The sequence below is a fragment of the Lithobates pipiens genome, unplaced genomic scaffold, assembly GCF_037356315.1.
Source record: "Lithobates pipiens isolate NorthernLeopardFrog02 unplaced genomic scaffold, aLitPip1_a1.2 Scaffold_1, whole genome shotgun sequence".
Taxonomy (NCBI): domain Eukaryota; kingdom Metazoa; phylum Chordata; class Amphibia; order Anura; family Ranidae; genus Lithobates; species Lithobates pipiens.
The window spans coordinates 223,549,474-223,564,715 of NW_027507685.1; the positions used below are offsets into that span (position 1 = coordinate 223,549,474).

At 43.4% G+C, this 15,242-nt stretch overlaps 1 protein-coding gene across 1 annotated transcript in view; it reads left to right on the forward strand.

Moving 5' to 3' along the window:
- SLC44A4 (solute carrier family 44 member 4) overlaps window positions 1-15,242 on the forward strand; it is a 144,982-nt gene that overhangs the window by 97,577 nt on the left and 32,163 nt on the right. The window contains exons 6-11 of the mRNA XM_077483486.1: window positions 2,715-2,831; window positions 3,014-3,074; window positions 5,907-6,012; window positions 10,862-10,945; window positions 13,010-13,122; window positions 14,534-14,647. Coding sequence (XP_077339612.1) covers window positions 2,715-2,831; window positions 3,014-3,074; window positions 5,907-6,012; window positions 10,862-10,945; window positions 13,010-13,122; window positions 14,534-14,647 — 595 coding nt within the window. The remainder of the gene's footprint in view (window positions 1-2,714; window positions 2,832-3,013; window positions 3,075-5,906; window positions 6,013-10,861; window positions 10,946-13,009; window positions 13,123-14,533; window positions 14,648-15,242) is intronic.

A 15,242-nucleotide genomic window follows, 5' to 3' on the forward strand; every position in this document is an offset into this window, starting at 1 on the left:
TGGCATTCTGATATCGGAGGTCCCCAACAATTCTAGAGGCATGGAGAATTTTGTCTCTGTCCCTGAAGTTGAGGAGACGGAGAATGAAGGTTCACGGAGGGGGGGGGGGGGTTCCAGGAGGCCCCCGTTTAGGTGGTATGCGGTTCCAGGAGGCCTCGGTTTAGGTGGTATGCGGTGTGCCCTTTCCACCACATAATGAGGTGACAGGTAAGCGTCAGGGAGGAGGTCACGCAGCATACCTTCTACAAAGCACCTGGAGTTGTTCCTTTCTGCTCCCTCAGGTAGACCAACAATGCAAAGGTTATTGCGTCGGTTTCTATTTTGGGCATCTTCGGTTCTGTACTCCAGGGCCTTTACTGTGGTGTGAAGGGTGCGGAGTGCTGTTCCGTATTCTGCAGTGTATCTTCATTATTGCTCACTCTCCCCATTTTGTATGCTGACAAGGATCTGTACTGTCATCCAGGAGGGTTTCCAATTTTTCAGTAGAAGGGCCCCCAGTCTGGGAAGTATGTTGTCACCCAGCTTGTTTTGCTCTCAGAAGTCAAACAAATCACAGACCTGGCTTTCCACTGTAGGTTCCTACATGTGTGGCCACAACACCTGTAGGCAGTGTCCTAGACATAAAAAAAAAGCACCTCCGTTTTTTTTTTTTTTTTCTACCAAGAAAACATATACCATCAAACAGTACATAAACTTCAACTCTAAATCGGTGGTATATGTTATTCAGTGTAGTACCTGCAGTCTACAATACGTTGGGTGCACTATACGCCCATTGAGAGTTAGAATCTCAGAACATGTGAAGGACACTACAAATATTAATGCTAAAAATATCTCAAATGTGTCAAAACATTTCCAGGAACTCCATCATGGTAATCTTGACACTTAATCCTTCTTTGGTGCTGAACAGGTTAAAAAAAAAACAAGAGGAGGTGACACTCTTATTTTGCTCAAACGTGAAGCATGGTGGATCCATACCCTAAATACTAGAAAGCCATATGGTTTGAATAATAGGATGGACATAAATCTTTTTTTAACATAATCAAATTTCAAAAAGTCGCATTGTTTGATACATTTATTGCACTATTTTGAATATGCTTTATTTGTTCATGATATGTCCCTCATATGCCTGCTGTGCTTCTCTCTTTCTTTTTTCTGTGTGTTTTTAATTGTTTTGATTGCTCTGGTTAGGATGCACCCGTCCCATTTGGAGTGATTACTCTGTTAGAAATATCAGTTTTTAAATCAAACATGTATGCTTTGATGAAGGCTTCATAGCCTGTACCCATGTACCCAAATAAAGGACTTTTATTCAAGAGCATCCGAGTCACCAGCCCTTTTCTGATTCAAGTGCTGCATTTTGGGGCCTGAACGTCCTGGCTAGAGCACCGGTCCACAGTTCATAGATCATCATTTTGGCAGTGGAGCTGGGGTATCGTTTTTGTTTCTATTGCTCACTCTTAGCTTGGACTCAGCAACTCTGGACCTGAGTTTGTCCATGTCTTGGCGTATGAAGCCCACGTCCATCTGCACCGCCTCTATTTTTGTTGTTAATGTAGATTGGCAAGTGGCAATGGCCGCTATGACGTCCGCCGGCCAGGGAGGTTGGGACTCGGCTGAGTTCATGGGGCCCGTCTGTGAGGCTCTGTGGGCGCTCCGGGAGTTGCGTACCCCCTCTTGGGGATTGGTGGGCATTTGGGGAGGGGGGTCCGGCTGTGACGGCAAAGTCAACCTTTTACCCCCTTTGCTTAATTTTACGCCCGAGCTCCGGCGCCTCATTCAGATGCCCAGGGCCCACACTGTAAGCTATATGAACTGTGGGTATCTTGGGGGGTTTGTTAGTGGGGTCGGGGGTGTCCGGGAGTATCTCTCGTGAGGATTAGGGCCCCCAGTCAGTCTCCCCTCCCCCCCCCTTACCAGCAGTCCCTGGAGTGCAGTAGCAATCTGCTTTGGATGCCAAGAGCCCGTCAAGAGAGGCCGCTCCTGCCATGGCTGCAGCCTATCTACACGAGGAAGATGGGGTGTATGCTGGGGATGCTCCAGTATCCACTGGAATTCAGCCTCTCGCTCCGCCGTCCTTGTCCTGCGGGCTGCGCAGAGCACCTGCCTCATGAGCAGGGGTCACGGGGTGCCTCTGTCCCAGTCTGGAGCCTCGGTGGACTGTCAGGAAAGGCCGCAGCTGCGACCTAGTTGCACATGGTGGCCGGGGGGTGTCCCAGGATGGGCCAGAATCTAGCGGAGATCGGTCGCCTGTGGCTTGTGTGGTGTGGAGAGCTCCGCTCTCGTAAGCAGGGAGCGCGGTGTGCCTCCGTCCTGCTCCGGAGCCTCGGGATCTGCCAGGAAAGGCCACGGCTTCGTACTAGCTACTCAAGAAGGGCCAGGATGTGTCCAAGGGGGGCGTGCCGGCGGCTGCCGGCTCACGACTTCTCTCCCCTCCTAGTGCCTGGTGGGATGCTCGTTCACCCTCCCAATCTGGAGGGGTAAATTAACAAGATTAATTCTGCCCGGGATTCGGATAAATGGCCAAGAATGAGTGAAGCTCTCTGGAAAAGCAGCCGCTCATAGTGCCATCTTGGCCACGTCCCATGTGCTAACCTTTTGGCTTTTGCCTCTCAATAACCTAAATTTCCCTCTTCATACTGTAGTTCTCTGTGTTTTTCTCCATTCCCTATTATTGGTTGCTATATCATTTGCTCATATGGTGTTCTGCTTTCTAGGTTTGTGTTGCAGAATGTCCTCAATATTTCAGAGCAGTTATACCAATTGGCGTCCCGGAAAAAGTCTATAACCAGACATTCTGTCAGCCGAGTATTAACCTAACTACTACTAAACTGGTAAGTAGAGAAGGAAGAGCCACCAACTAGCTTTCAGTACCCGGCTAATCTACAGGCATATCTGACCATACTGTATCTCCTGACAGGTTTAGTTAATGGTACCCTTATGTATAATAGTTATTATATTGGATCAGCACCCGTATTAATGCAATCATTCTCGGTTTTCTCTTCCTGCCATACAGAGTGTAAGTGAGATTGCTTCTAAGGAGCTATGTCCGGTCTTCCTGGTTCCCTCTAAACCTAGTAAGTACCTCCCAGTGCTTTACAAAGATTTTGTTCTGCCTTTGAGCCCCTCAGCTCAACCTCCTGCTAGTTAAACGATGTAGATCAGTTTCTACACAAGTCAGGTTTTGTCTTTTATTCACCATAAAAGTACACCCCCCCCCCCCCAGCTTTACTTATCAGTCAGAATACTGTAGCAAAAGTGATACAAAGATGGAACTGCAACCATCTCACAGAGGCGTCCAGGCTGTCCATGCAAGTTAACACCTTGAGAGGAGCATCTTCTGATAAGAAGGGTTGAAGAAAATCACCATGCAAGTTCACTGCAGTTAGCTAAACACATAGAAAGCCGAACTGGGGTGATTGTTTTCCGTGACACATTACGGCGCACACTGCAGAGGAATGGCATGCGTGGGTGTTGTCCATGAAACCTCTCCTAAAGCCCATGCACAAAAAATCCTGCCTAGAATTTGTCAGGGCCCATGCTGAAAAAGGAGACTACTGTGACTCTGTACTTTGGAATGATGAGATCAAGATAAATGTTTTTGGAACTGATGGCTTCAAAACTGTATAATGTTGCAAAGGTGAGGAGTAGAAAGAAAAATGCATGGTGCCTACAGTGAAACATGGTGCTGACAGTGTCCTCCTGTGGGGCCGCATGAGTGCTGCTGGTGTTGGGGAGCTGCATTTCATTGATGATATCATTAAAGTGGGTTTTCACCCTAAAGTGGAACTTCCGCTGATCGGAACCCTCCCCCCCCTCCGGTGTCACAATTGGCACCTTTCGGGGGGAGGGAGGTGCAGATATCTGTCAAAGACAGGTATTTACACCCACTTCCAGGCATAGACTCCCACGGGAGTCTATGCCTCTTCCTGTCCCTGCACACTGTCTGCTGGGACACACACGGGTCCCAGAGACAGCTCGGACAATTCCTATTGCGCTGCGCAACTCGCGCATGCGCAGTAGGGAACCGGGAAGTGAAGCCGCTTCACTTCACTTCCTGATTCCCTCACCTAGAATGGTGGTGGCAGCAGCCGAGAGCCGAGCGACCGATCGGCCTCGGCTGCCGGCATCGCTGGACCCCGGGACAGGTGAGTGTCCATTTATTAAAAGTCAGCAGCTGCAGTATTTGTAGCTGCTGGCTTTTAATATTTTTTTCCGCAGTGCAGTCCCGCTTTAATTCACAGATGTACTACTCTATATTGAAAGAGAAGGTGCTACCATCACTCCGTGCCCTTGGTTGTAATGCACTTTTCCAACTTGAAAATGATCCAAAACACAGATCTAAGGCACCTGTTGCATTTCTGAAGAAGAACGGGGTGAAAGTGATTCAGTGGCCAAGTATGCCTTCTGATCTGAACCCAATCAAACACCTATGGGGAATTTTGAAGAGACAAGTTGAGCATCACTCTCCATCCAGCGTCCAGGCTCTAAAAGAGGTCGTTCTTGAAGAATGGAAAAATATAGATGTTGCAGTATGTCGCCAACTTGTGCATTGCATGCCTAGAACACTTGGTGCTGTCCTTTAAAAATCATGGAAGTCATACAAAATACTAGATACATTTTTGTTGTGGGGTGTATTCATTTTTCCATCAACTAATTTGAGTAAAACTGAAGATCTTGTCCTCCAAGTTATATTCTTAACCTTACTTTCATGTAATGGAGCTAAACAAATGTTCTATAAAACTCAGTTTTGCCAAAATTTGGAAATTTGCTCTTTTGTTTGTTGAGATATTGATTAAAATCTTACTTTTCACCATTGCCACCATTTATGATTTGGAACTTGTGTCCTGTGCCCACATGTCATCTGAACTCAGTGCGCAGTACCCAGCCGTGGTGTATTCATGCGCTTGGGCTCAAAGCGATATCAGTTGGAGGTCACGGTAGAGTCAAGTCCTGGCTGAAGTAGCAGGTCAGAATGTGGGGAGAGGGGCTGACACTCTCCTACACCCTTGTTGCTTTGATGTCCTGTGTGTATGTCTCCTTTTGGGAAATTCGAAAAAAAAAAATTCTATGGAAGTAGTCAAATAGCCTAGAAATGTAGTGTTGGGAACATAAGTTGTTAGGTTATGCTGCCCATAAATTGTAAGCCCCATATGCCATTCCTAAGGTAGATGATAAATAAATAGTGTTTACTGTCAAATCGCACTTTACAGAACCTGTAAGCCCTTGTACACACGGTCGGATATTCCGACGGAATGTGTCCTATCAGACCGTTTTGTCGGATAATCCGACTGTGTGTGGTCTTCATCGGACTGTTTCCGTCGGAATATCCGTCGGACCCAATTTTCCAACTTGTTGGAAATATTTTCCGACAAACTAGTCCGATCGGACATACTCCGATCATGTGTAGAGAATTCCGATCGGACAAAGTGCCACGCATGCTCAGATCAAATTCCTACACCAAAGCTATTGGCTACTAGCGTGAACGTAGTCCCGTCATAACGAAATAACGTCATCATGTCGGATTTTCCGACAACTTTGTCCGACCGTGTGTATGCAACAGTTTCAGACACAATCCATCGGACAAAATCCAACAGATTTGGTTGGTAGAATGTCCGACCGTGTGTACAAGGGCTAATGGGAAAATATTCCATTGTAACAATGGATTTTAAAAAAAGACACACCTTTGATGGGCATGAATCCCAGCCAGCTTGAAAAATCCAGTTGTCAGTCCCAGGAAATAGGCCAGTTATGGCTCCAATTTTAATGGCTCTGATTTTCTTAAAATGGTCATTTTTCTACATGCCTATTTGTGACTCTCTATACTTATAGTGTAATGGTTGTGACTTTTATGTTTCCTGATTTGGTCATCACTCTTTGCGTTAATATGAATTCCTTTCTGATCTCAGTCTTTAACAGGTGTTTCCCCCAAGTCGATCTGACCTTTCCATCTGATTTTACTATTGACAACATGAGCAGTAATGCTACGAAGAACCAGATTACAGATGCTGCCAAGTAAGACTAGAATCATCTCGTGTTCTGTTATTTTTGCTGTGTTTTACTTGCATTTGTTGTGACTGGATCCAGCCAGACAGGCTTCATATTTAATGTAAAATAAATGTAAAACTGCAATCATTTTACCAGTAATGGAGAGGTAACATACATATAAAAGTAGCAGGATTGTAGATTTAGTTTGATTCCGTGGAATTAATGATACACTATTCCCTTAATCAGTGGTCAATCATAGACGTACACTATATTACCAAAAGTATTGGGACGCCTGCCTTTATATGCACTTTAATGGCATCCCAGTCTTAGTCTGTAGGGTTCAATATTTAGTTGGCCCACCCTTTGCAGCTATAACAGCTTTAAAGTGATTGTAAAGGCTTGTTTTTTTTCCTAAAAAAATTACAAACATGTTATACTTACCTGATCTGTTGCAGTGGATTTGCATAGAGCAGCCAGGATCCTCTTCTTTGGTCCCTCTTCTGTGCTCCTGGCCCCTCCCTCCTGTTCAGTGCCCTCAGAGCAAGCAGCTTGCTATGGGAGCACCCAAGCTGAGTCACAGCTCTCTGTGTCCATTTAGACACAGAGCCCAGGCTCTGCCCTGCCCCCTCTCTCCCCTGATTGGCTAGCTGATTTTGATTGACAGCAGCGGGAGCCAATGGCACCCAAAGAGGGTTAATCACTCTTCCCACTGTCCATGCACACCCCCCACACCAGACGATACACAACAAAATGTAGCTTGCCACCAGCTAGCAGTTTGTCCACTGACTGGTCCGCTAGGCAGACACAGTTTTCTGTATGGCAGATCTGCAAGTTTACAATATGCATGCAATCTGCCAACACACAGTACATTTGCATACAGATTGGAAAGGAACTTGGTCTGAGACACTATATTGCAACAATCTCCCTAGGGATATGAGTCCTAGCTTAGTACCCAGAAGCCATCTATGAATTTTATCATTTAAAGTGTTACTAAACCCTAAACATTAAAATCAGTTGGTTTATGCTCGTTATACTCACTGTGGAACCTAAGGGGTTAATCCTCCACATTGTGTGAAAAGGCTGTTTAATCCTGGCTTCTCTGATCCTCCCATCCTTCCACTGTCCTTATTATTTCCTGATAACACAGAGTCTATGGAGTCAGGCTGCACATGCTCAGTTTGGTGTGTATTGCTGAAGAGGTTTTTTTTTCTTTTCTTGGGAGAGTGCATGTGATCAGCACAGGGCCAATCAGCACTGTCCAGACAGAGGGTCATGGGTCTTGCAGTCTAATAGGACAGTCGGGGAACTTCTCCTACAACCTTTAACCAGTGCTTGGCTCTACACTGATAGAAGTCACAAGACTGCTCAAACTGCTGATGAGAAAAGGAATTTAATAGTTTATATTTACTAAAACATTGCATTTCCATGTTCTGTGTACTGTGGGAGACCAGATATAGTGAATGTAGGGTCCTGAGTTTAGTAACACTTTAATATCCTGAAAGTGGGCAGTGCATAAAATATACTGTACACAAAGAAAATAATTAACCGCTTCACGACCAACCACCGCAGTTAAACTGTGGCAGGTTGGCTCCCCTGCACTAGCCGTCGTAGCTATACTTCAGCTCACGGGGTCGGGATAGCAGGCGCGTGCCGCCCACTGCACAGCAGGGGTGCCGATGGTCGCGGTGACCGCCGGCCACGAGCGATCATGAGCAGGAGAGGCAGAACAGGGACGCGTGTGTATAAACACACACTTCCCTGTTCTGTTCTGACAGGAGTGACAGATCATGTGTTTCTATTCGCTAGGAACCACGATCCGTCACTTCCTCTAGTCAGTCCCCTCCCCCTTCAGTTAGAATCACCTCCCAGGGAACACAGTTAACCCCTAGATCGCCCCCTAGTGTTAACCCCTTCATTGCCAGTGACATTTTTACAGTAATCAATGCATTTTTATAGCATTGATCGCTGTATTAATGCCAATGGTCGCAAAAATATGTCAATATTGTCCGATGTGTCCGCCATAATGTCACAATCAAAATAAAAATTGCAGATCGCCGCCATTACTAGTAAAAAAAAAGAAAATTATAATAAAAATGCTATAAATCTATCCCCTATTTTGTAGACGCACTAAATTTTTGCACAAACCAATCAATACACGCTTAGTGTGATTTTTTTTTTTAACCAAAAATATGTAGAAGAATACATATCGGTCTAAACAAAGAAAAAATTAGCTTTTTTTTAAAAAAAATTTAGATATTTATTATAGCAAAAAGTACAAAATTAATGCGTTTTGTTCAAAATTGTTGCTCTTTTTTTGTTTATAGCACAAAAAATAAAAACCGCAGAGACGATCAAATGCCACCAAAAGAAAGCTCTATTTGTGAGGAAAAAAGGACATCAATTTTGTTTGGATGCAACATCGCACGACCGCGCAATTGTCAGTTAAAATGACGCAGTGCCAAAAAGTGCACTGGTCGGGAAGGGGGTACATTTTTCCAGGCTGAAGTGGTTAAACAAAAAGACAAAAAGAACATACACAGTTTAACTATTGGCTATGAAAATTAAAAAGGGTTAAGAAATAAAACTCAATGCAATTCTCAATGCAATTCTCAAGCTGGACCGGTGTTCTGCCGTATAGTGTCCGGCCATGAAATAGTGTCCACCCCGTACTGCGCATGCGCAGTACGGAGCAGACGAAGCTTCGGAAAATTTCCGAAGCTGAACGGCACCTGCGCCGTGAGTGGAGGTGGTAGCCCCACCATCCAAGCGGACATAGGGTTGTGAGTATTAAAGGGCCCCTCTTCGGGCTCGGCCTCGCTGCGCTCGGCTCTTTTTTATTCCTACTCTATGTCCACTTGGATAGTGGGGATAGAACCTGGACTCACGGCGCAGGCGCCGTTCATCCTCAGCAATTTTCGGAATCTGTGTTGCTGTGTACTGCGCATGCGCAGTACATAGCGGACACTATCCGATGGAGGACGTTATTAGACAAGACACCGGCTCCGCCGTTCATAACTCATGCTCCTCAATGTCTTGAGTTATAGATGTGGGCTGGCCAATCAACCCTGGTGGGTGTTCCCTTCCCAGCCCATAGGACTGTTCTGTATTCTGAAGGGACCAGAGTTAGATTGGCCATGCATGATTCTGACATCTGGGTCAAGGATAGGTTTTCCAACATCAGCTCATCAGACGGATCGCAACAAAACCAATCAATGCTTGGCTGTCATGATCAGCCTCCATATAACGGTTTTGGGGATTTCTCTTGGATTCTACATATTACTATATTTGTGGTCTATTTTAGTTTTTATGAGAGATGAAAGAGATTCCTCTGATATTTACCATTAGTCAATGGTTGCAGACATTCGGGAGTCTCTAGAGTGAACAGGCTTCATCTCTTTCTGGGCCCGTAGACAAATTTTTTTTTTTTGGTTAGATATTCCCTTTGATATTTCAGGGAGGTGACAATTCTAGATCTATAGGAATGGGGGAATTTTTTAGGTATCTAGGTGTCACTTCTGGTCTAGAGGCTTGCTCCGTCCTTTTCAAATTCTAATTGAGAAACATATGTCTATGATTAATTACTGATTAAGGGAATACCATATCTTTAATTCCACTGAATTAAACTACCCCTACAATCATGCTACTTTTATATTTGTTACCGCTCTGCTACTGGTAACTTTATCCCACTTTTACATTTATGTTACATTTAAGCATATGAAATCCTGTATCATCATATTCAGCTCAAGTGGAAATTTACATACACCATTGAATGAGTGAGAGTAGTGACCCCTTTCTACCTGTCCAGAGGGCTTCCAGTTGGAGAGAGCGAGAGTCTGCAAGTAGACAACCTCTGCAGTGCTTTGTGTAGAAATCGCCCTAGTGCTTTGTGATTCCTGGAAGTGGCAAGGACACTGCATTTCTAGCAAGAGAAACAGATAATTTCTTGCTGAAAAAGTTCTTAACTCGAATAATTAAAAAAGGATGCAGCCATCTAAGGGCTGGTAAGCTACAATATATTACAGTCTTTGTTTTTAGGTTTAGATATCCTTTTAGCCTACAGGTGGCACTGCAGCCTGAATTTTGAGGTGGGCATCTGTTTAATACTGTAATTGTCAGATGCAATATAAGGATCTTATGCAGGTAGTAACAAAATGTAATTAAAAAAATGTATTTAAAATTAGCTAAAAAAATATTATAGGTCATTTTACACAGGTGCAGAGACCCATACAGTGTTTGTTTATGCCTATAAAGCTGCACACTGGCAGCCTGTCTGCATTTGGGGCTGCTCACCTGTCAAGCTTGGATGTTCAGGTGAGTCCGTATAGTTGCTGGTCTCCATCGATTAATACGGACTGCTTGTATGCTACTCCATAAACAAATGGCTCTTCACAATGTAAGGGCCTCTACGCCCATTTGCATGACCCCTTTAGATCACTTAAAAATAAGGAAACATATTCAAACAAATGATCACCTCTAGTGTTTTGGGAGGTAGTGCTGACCCTGTGTTATAGTTTAGGCAGTGGAGGCTTTATTGTTGTATTTTCTTTTTATAGCTTTATTTTAAAATGTGATTTAGAAAACAAATCAAAGCATATTAAAAAAAAAAAAAAAAGAAAAAAATGGACCAGGCTGTGCCACACACCCGGGGGTCTCGGGAGGTGCAGGAATCCTGGGTAGGGAGTTTTTGTGCCGCCTTTCTTCTGATGGGGGCAGGTAAGTCAGCCTTCCCCTTGCCTTGGTCATCTGGTAAAGGGATCTAGTCTAGTGCATTATTTTGCTGCCTTCTCATTCCTAGTCTGGCCCTGATTTTCTGTCTCTATTACAATATTTTATCATTTTATCCATCTCACTCTTCTCTCTCTCATATTAATTTTAGAACAATTGCCAACTCCTTGAACTTTCAAAATCTAAGCAAAAAGATTTTTGAGGATTTTGCCAATTCCTGGTCCTGGATCCTCATGTGAGTAGCAGATTTAATTTATCTTATATTTGTTTGAGCAATATTTGTCTGCAGCTACTCTCACGTGTCTCATATAAAGGGGTTGGAGCATTGTCCACGCTTTTCCATTTTAGTTTGAGTTGCAGTGGAATTCTCGTCGGAAAAAGCTCTGATGGTTTTCCTGACGGAATTCCGACTGAATTTGGCTCAAGCTGTCTTGCCTACACACGGTCACATCAAATTCCGATCATTTATAACGCGGTGACGTAGAACACGTACAACATGATTAGAAAAGAAGTTCAATAGCCAGTAGCCAATAGCTTCTGTCTTGTAGTTGAATCTGAGCATGCGTGATTTTTGGCGTGTCGGAATTGCATACACACAATCGGAATTACCGATAAAAAGTTTTTCCGTCGGGAAAATTGAGAACATGCTATCAATTTTTGGCTGGCGGAAATTCGGACAGCTAAATTCCGATGGAGCATACACACGGTCGCATTTTCCGATGAAAAGCTCTCATCTGTCTTTTTCTGGCCGGAATTCCCATCGTGTGTACGCGGCATTAGAGTGATATGCTGGTTCATTATGATACATTCATTAATACGCCATTTCTTTTCTTAGCACGCTGAACTCCTGTCCTGTGTAACAGCTAAAGTCAGACATTACATACTTATACTGTGTAGGATCGGTTTTACCTGCCAATTTGCATTTTGGTCCATCCAGTCCTGAGATTACACAGCTCAGTGCTGTCTTTCAGGACAGGAGACCTGTATTTTTTTTTTTCTGCTGCTGATTCCACAATACAGGTCTTTTCTCTTTCGTAACCTGTGTTTGGACAATAAAAGGAGAGGCTAAAGCCCATCTCTGTTGTTAAACTTTCTCTACTTTTTCAGCATTTCCCTTGTACAGTAGCACAATTTATTGACTCCTGCTGCTGCTTCTCCCCCCAGTCTCTGCTCTGCTGTACAGAAACTGCAAGAGGCTGACACCAGGTCAAATTCTGATACTTGCACCACTTGCTTTAAAAAAAAAAAAATACAAACTTATATAAGTATTTCTTGTGTTATTGAATATAGAGTTGAATTCATTTGTGCATTAAACCTTGGATTACGAGCATAATTTGTTTCGGAAGCATGCCTGTAATCCAAAGCACTTGTATATCAAAGTGAATTTCCCCATAAGAAATAATGGAAACTCAAATGATTCGTTCCACAACCATATAAGTCCTTCAGTTTATAGTCCATATAAAAAGATTATAGCAACGTGATAGGAACTGGACAAATCTTCTGTGAGATGAGTGAAGATGTACAGTGGGTCATCAATCAGCCCTGAGGTTGGTGTTTCTTTTGAATGGTTGTGGATACACTGTGGTTGAGTGCAAGTAATTGATAGAGTTGCGCTGGGGTATAGCCATAAATGGCTTTCCAGGGAAAGCTAAATAGCAAAATATAAGCAGGTTAAAGTTCATCTTTAAAGAGGAACTACGCTGCATCTGAGCACCACAAACCAAAAACAGTTTAATTCATTTTTAATATTCAAAGCAAACTCCACCATCCATCCATGTCTCCATGCTTTATTTTGCTGAGAATTTTTTTTTTGAAAAACACCCCCAGAGCATTTCTGACTGTGGCCATCTTGAGTATGGGCAGATGAGTCATGTAGCATTTACTTCCTGGAATCCATCTACCCTTAACTCAGGGATGCATGCTGGAGAGTGTGCTTAGCTGAGAAAACCCCTCCTCCCTTCCTGATGACTCCTGGGGTATATGATCTCCCTTGCCTAGGCAAGAAACCAGGAAGTAACGGTAGAAATGTAAAAAAACAACAACTTTGAAACAAGTAAATAGACCTTCCCATCTGTTTACTAATGCTAGCGGCATAAGGATTAAAAAGATGGACATTGTATGAGGGAAGTAGCATTTGGTTGCAGAAGTGAAGCAATCCCTCCAAGTGAGGGACAATATGGAGCTGGACATTGATGCAGTCTCAGTGGACAGAGGAATGATGGCCGTTGCAATATATATCTACCAATGGTCCAGGCAGAAAATCCGCTGTTCTATAACATGTCTTCTCTCTGTGTTGCAGAGCTCTAGGAATTGCCATGCTGGTCAGTCTTCTCTTCCTGATCTTGCTGCGGTTCACCGCCGGTATCCTGGTTTGGGTTCTCATCATCGGTGTGATCGGCGTCATTGGATATGGTAAAGCTGTGATACATATTGGTGCCTGTGTTCAGCGGATGGTATTTTTTCTTGCTCCTATAAAAGTGGTCATCAACCCTGTCCAAAGGGCCCACTAACAGGCCTTTAACTGACAATTTTGAAAAGTTGTACCCCAAAAAAGTGTTCTTTTTTTCCCCCACAAATAGAGCTTTCTTTCGGTGGTATTTGATAACCTCTGTGGGTTTTTTTTTTTGCGCTATAAACAAAAAAAAAAGAGTGACAATTTAGAAAAAAACACAATATTTTGTATTTTTTCCTATGATAAATATCCCCAAATAAAAAAATTAAATACATTTTTTTTACTCAGTTTAGGGCGATATGTATTCTTCCACAAATGTTTGGTAAAAAAAAGTGCAATAAGAGTATATTGATTGGTTTGCCCAAAAGTTAGAGCGTCTACAAAATAGGGGATAGATTTATGTCATTTTCATTATTATAATTTTTTTTTTGCTAGTAATGGCGGCGATTGGCGATTTTTATCAGGACTGCGATATTGCGGCGGATGGATCGGACACTTTTGACATTTAGGCTGCATTCACACCTGAGCGTTTCAAAGTTTTTTTACCGTGACTTTGCCGCGTTTTTGCCGTGATTTTGTTCAGGTCACCAATGTAAAAGGCAGACAAATGCCTGTAATCTGCCCCAAAGAAGCTCATGTTCTTTTTTGAGATTAGAGCGTTTTTCAGGCATTTTGCTTCAGGTGACAAAACGCTCAGATGTGAACAGTTGCCATTGAAATGAATGGGATTTTGCATGTTGGGAATTTTTCAGACGTTTTTTCGGGGCGTTTTATGAGCTGAAAATGCTCAGGTGTGAATGCAGCTTTATATCCCGGTTCTCGCTCTGTCACGAGCGATCATGGGTGCCCAGCGGTCATCACGCCTGCCAGGCACAGGCATCTGCTCCGGGGACGCGTCTTTAAGGAGCAATGTACAGCTATGGTGATTTGCACAGCTGTACCAACCTGCCGCAGTATAACTGAGGCGGCTGGTCAGCTAGTGGTTAATTGTCTGAACTTTCTTTCCTATTATTCCTTTCTTGCTTAGGTCAGTTATAACAGACTCATGGGCGTTGATTTATTAAAGGCAAATAAACGGTGTTCTCTGGAAGGAAATTTGCTCCAGAGTTTTGTAAATGAGGGGGAGCTCTGCTGATTTCCTTTATTTAATCATGTGCAAACAAAAATACAGTTTTTTTATTTTCCTTGCATGCGATTGGGTATTCTTTTCAAAGTGAATCTTCACCTCATTTACTAAACTCTGGAGCAAATTCCCTTGCAGAGTGCAACTGTGCTTACGGTCTATTTGCCTTTAGTAAATCAACCCCATGGTCTCTCCCCTCCATGTGCTCCAGGCAATATTTCAACTGTATTTTCATCTCTCCCTTTCAGGCATCTATCACTGCTATATGGAGTATACCAACACCACCACGACTTTCAATCAAGTGGGCTTCAACCCTGATCTGTCTGTCTATTTCCATGTGAAAGAGACCTGGTTGGGTATCTGTAAGTAATGTTCAGCACGGTAGAGCCGTCTTAGTATCAGAAGGTTTTTGCATTTCTCTTTCCACGCCATATCACAAAAATTTGAGGATTATTATTTATTTTGGGAGAGTGGGTGTAGCCATGCAAATCAATCATTTATGCCCCCTTAGTTGAAGCTAAGTGACATGTATGCATATAACTTCTTGACTTGTCCCCCTTGCCCCCAATCAATATGCAATTAGAATTTTTTTTTATTGAATCTGAGACTCAATAACTGCATCACTTGGTCTTTCTGCTGGTCTTTGCCCAGACTAGCAGCATACGAATAGCACATTGCTGCTTTACCATGTGACCATGAATTCAGTTATCAACAATCCCCTTCCGGCCTGATCCGTAATACCACTGCCTGCCTCTCGCCAGCTATTGGCTTTCTCTGCCTGATTCATTTTGACTCTGGTCATTATATGAAAGAATATGCCCCTGGCATCCCTTTTAGATGAGCATGCTCAAGCAACTGATCAGATTGCACAGCTAAATTCTGCAGCAACCAGTGGTTAACAGGGAGCAATATGAACGTCCAAAGGGATCCTTGGGATGTGTTCTTTGATATAATGCT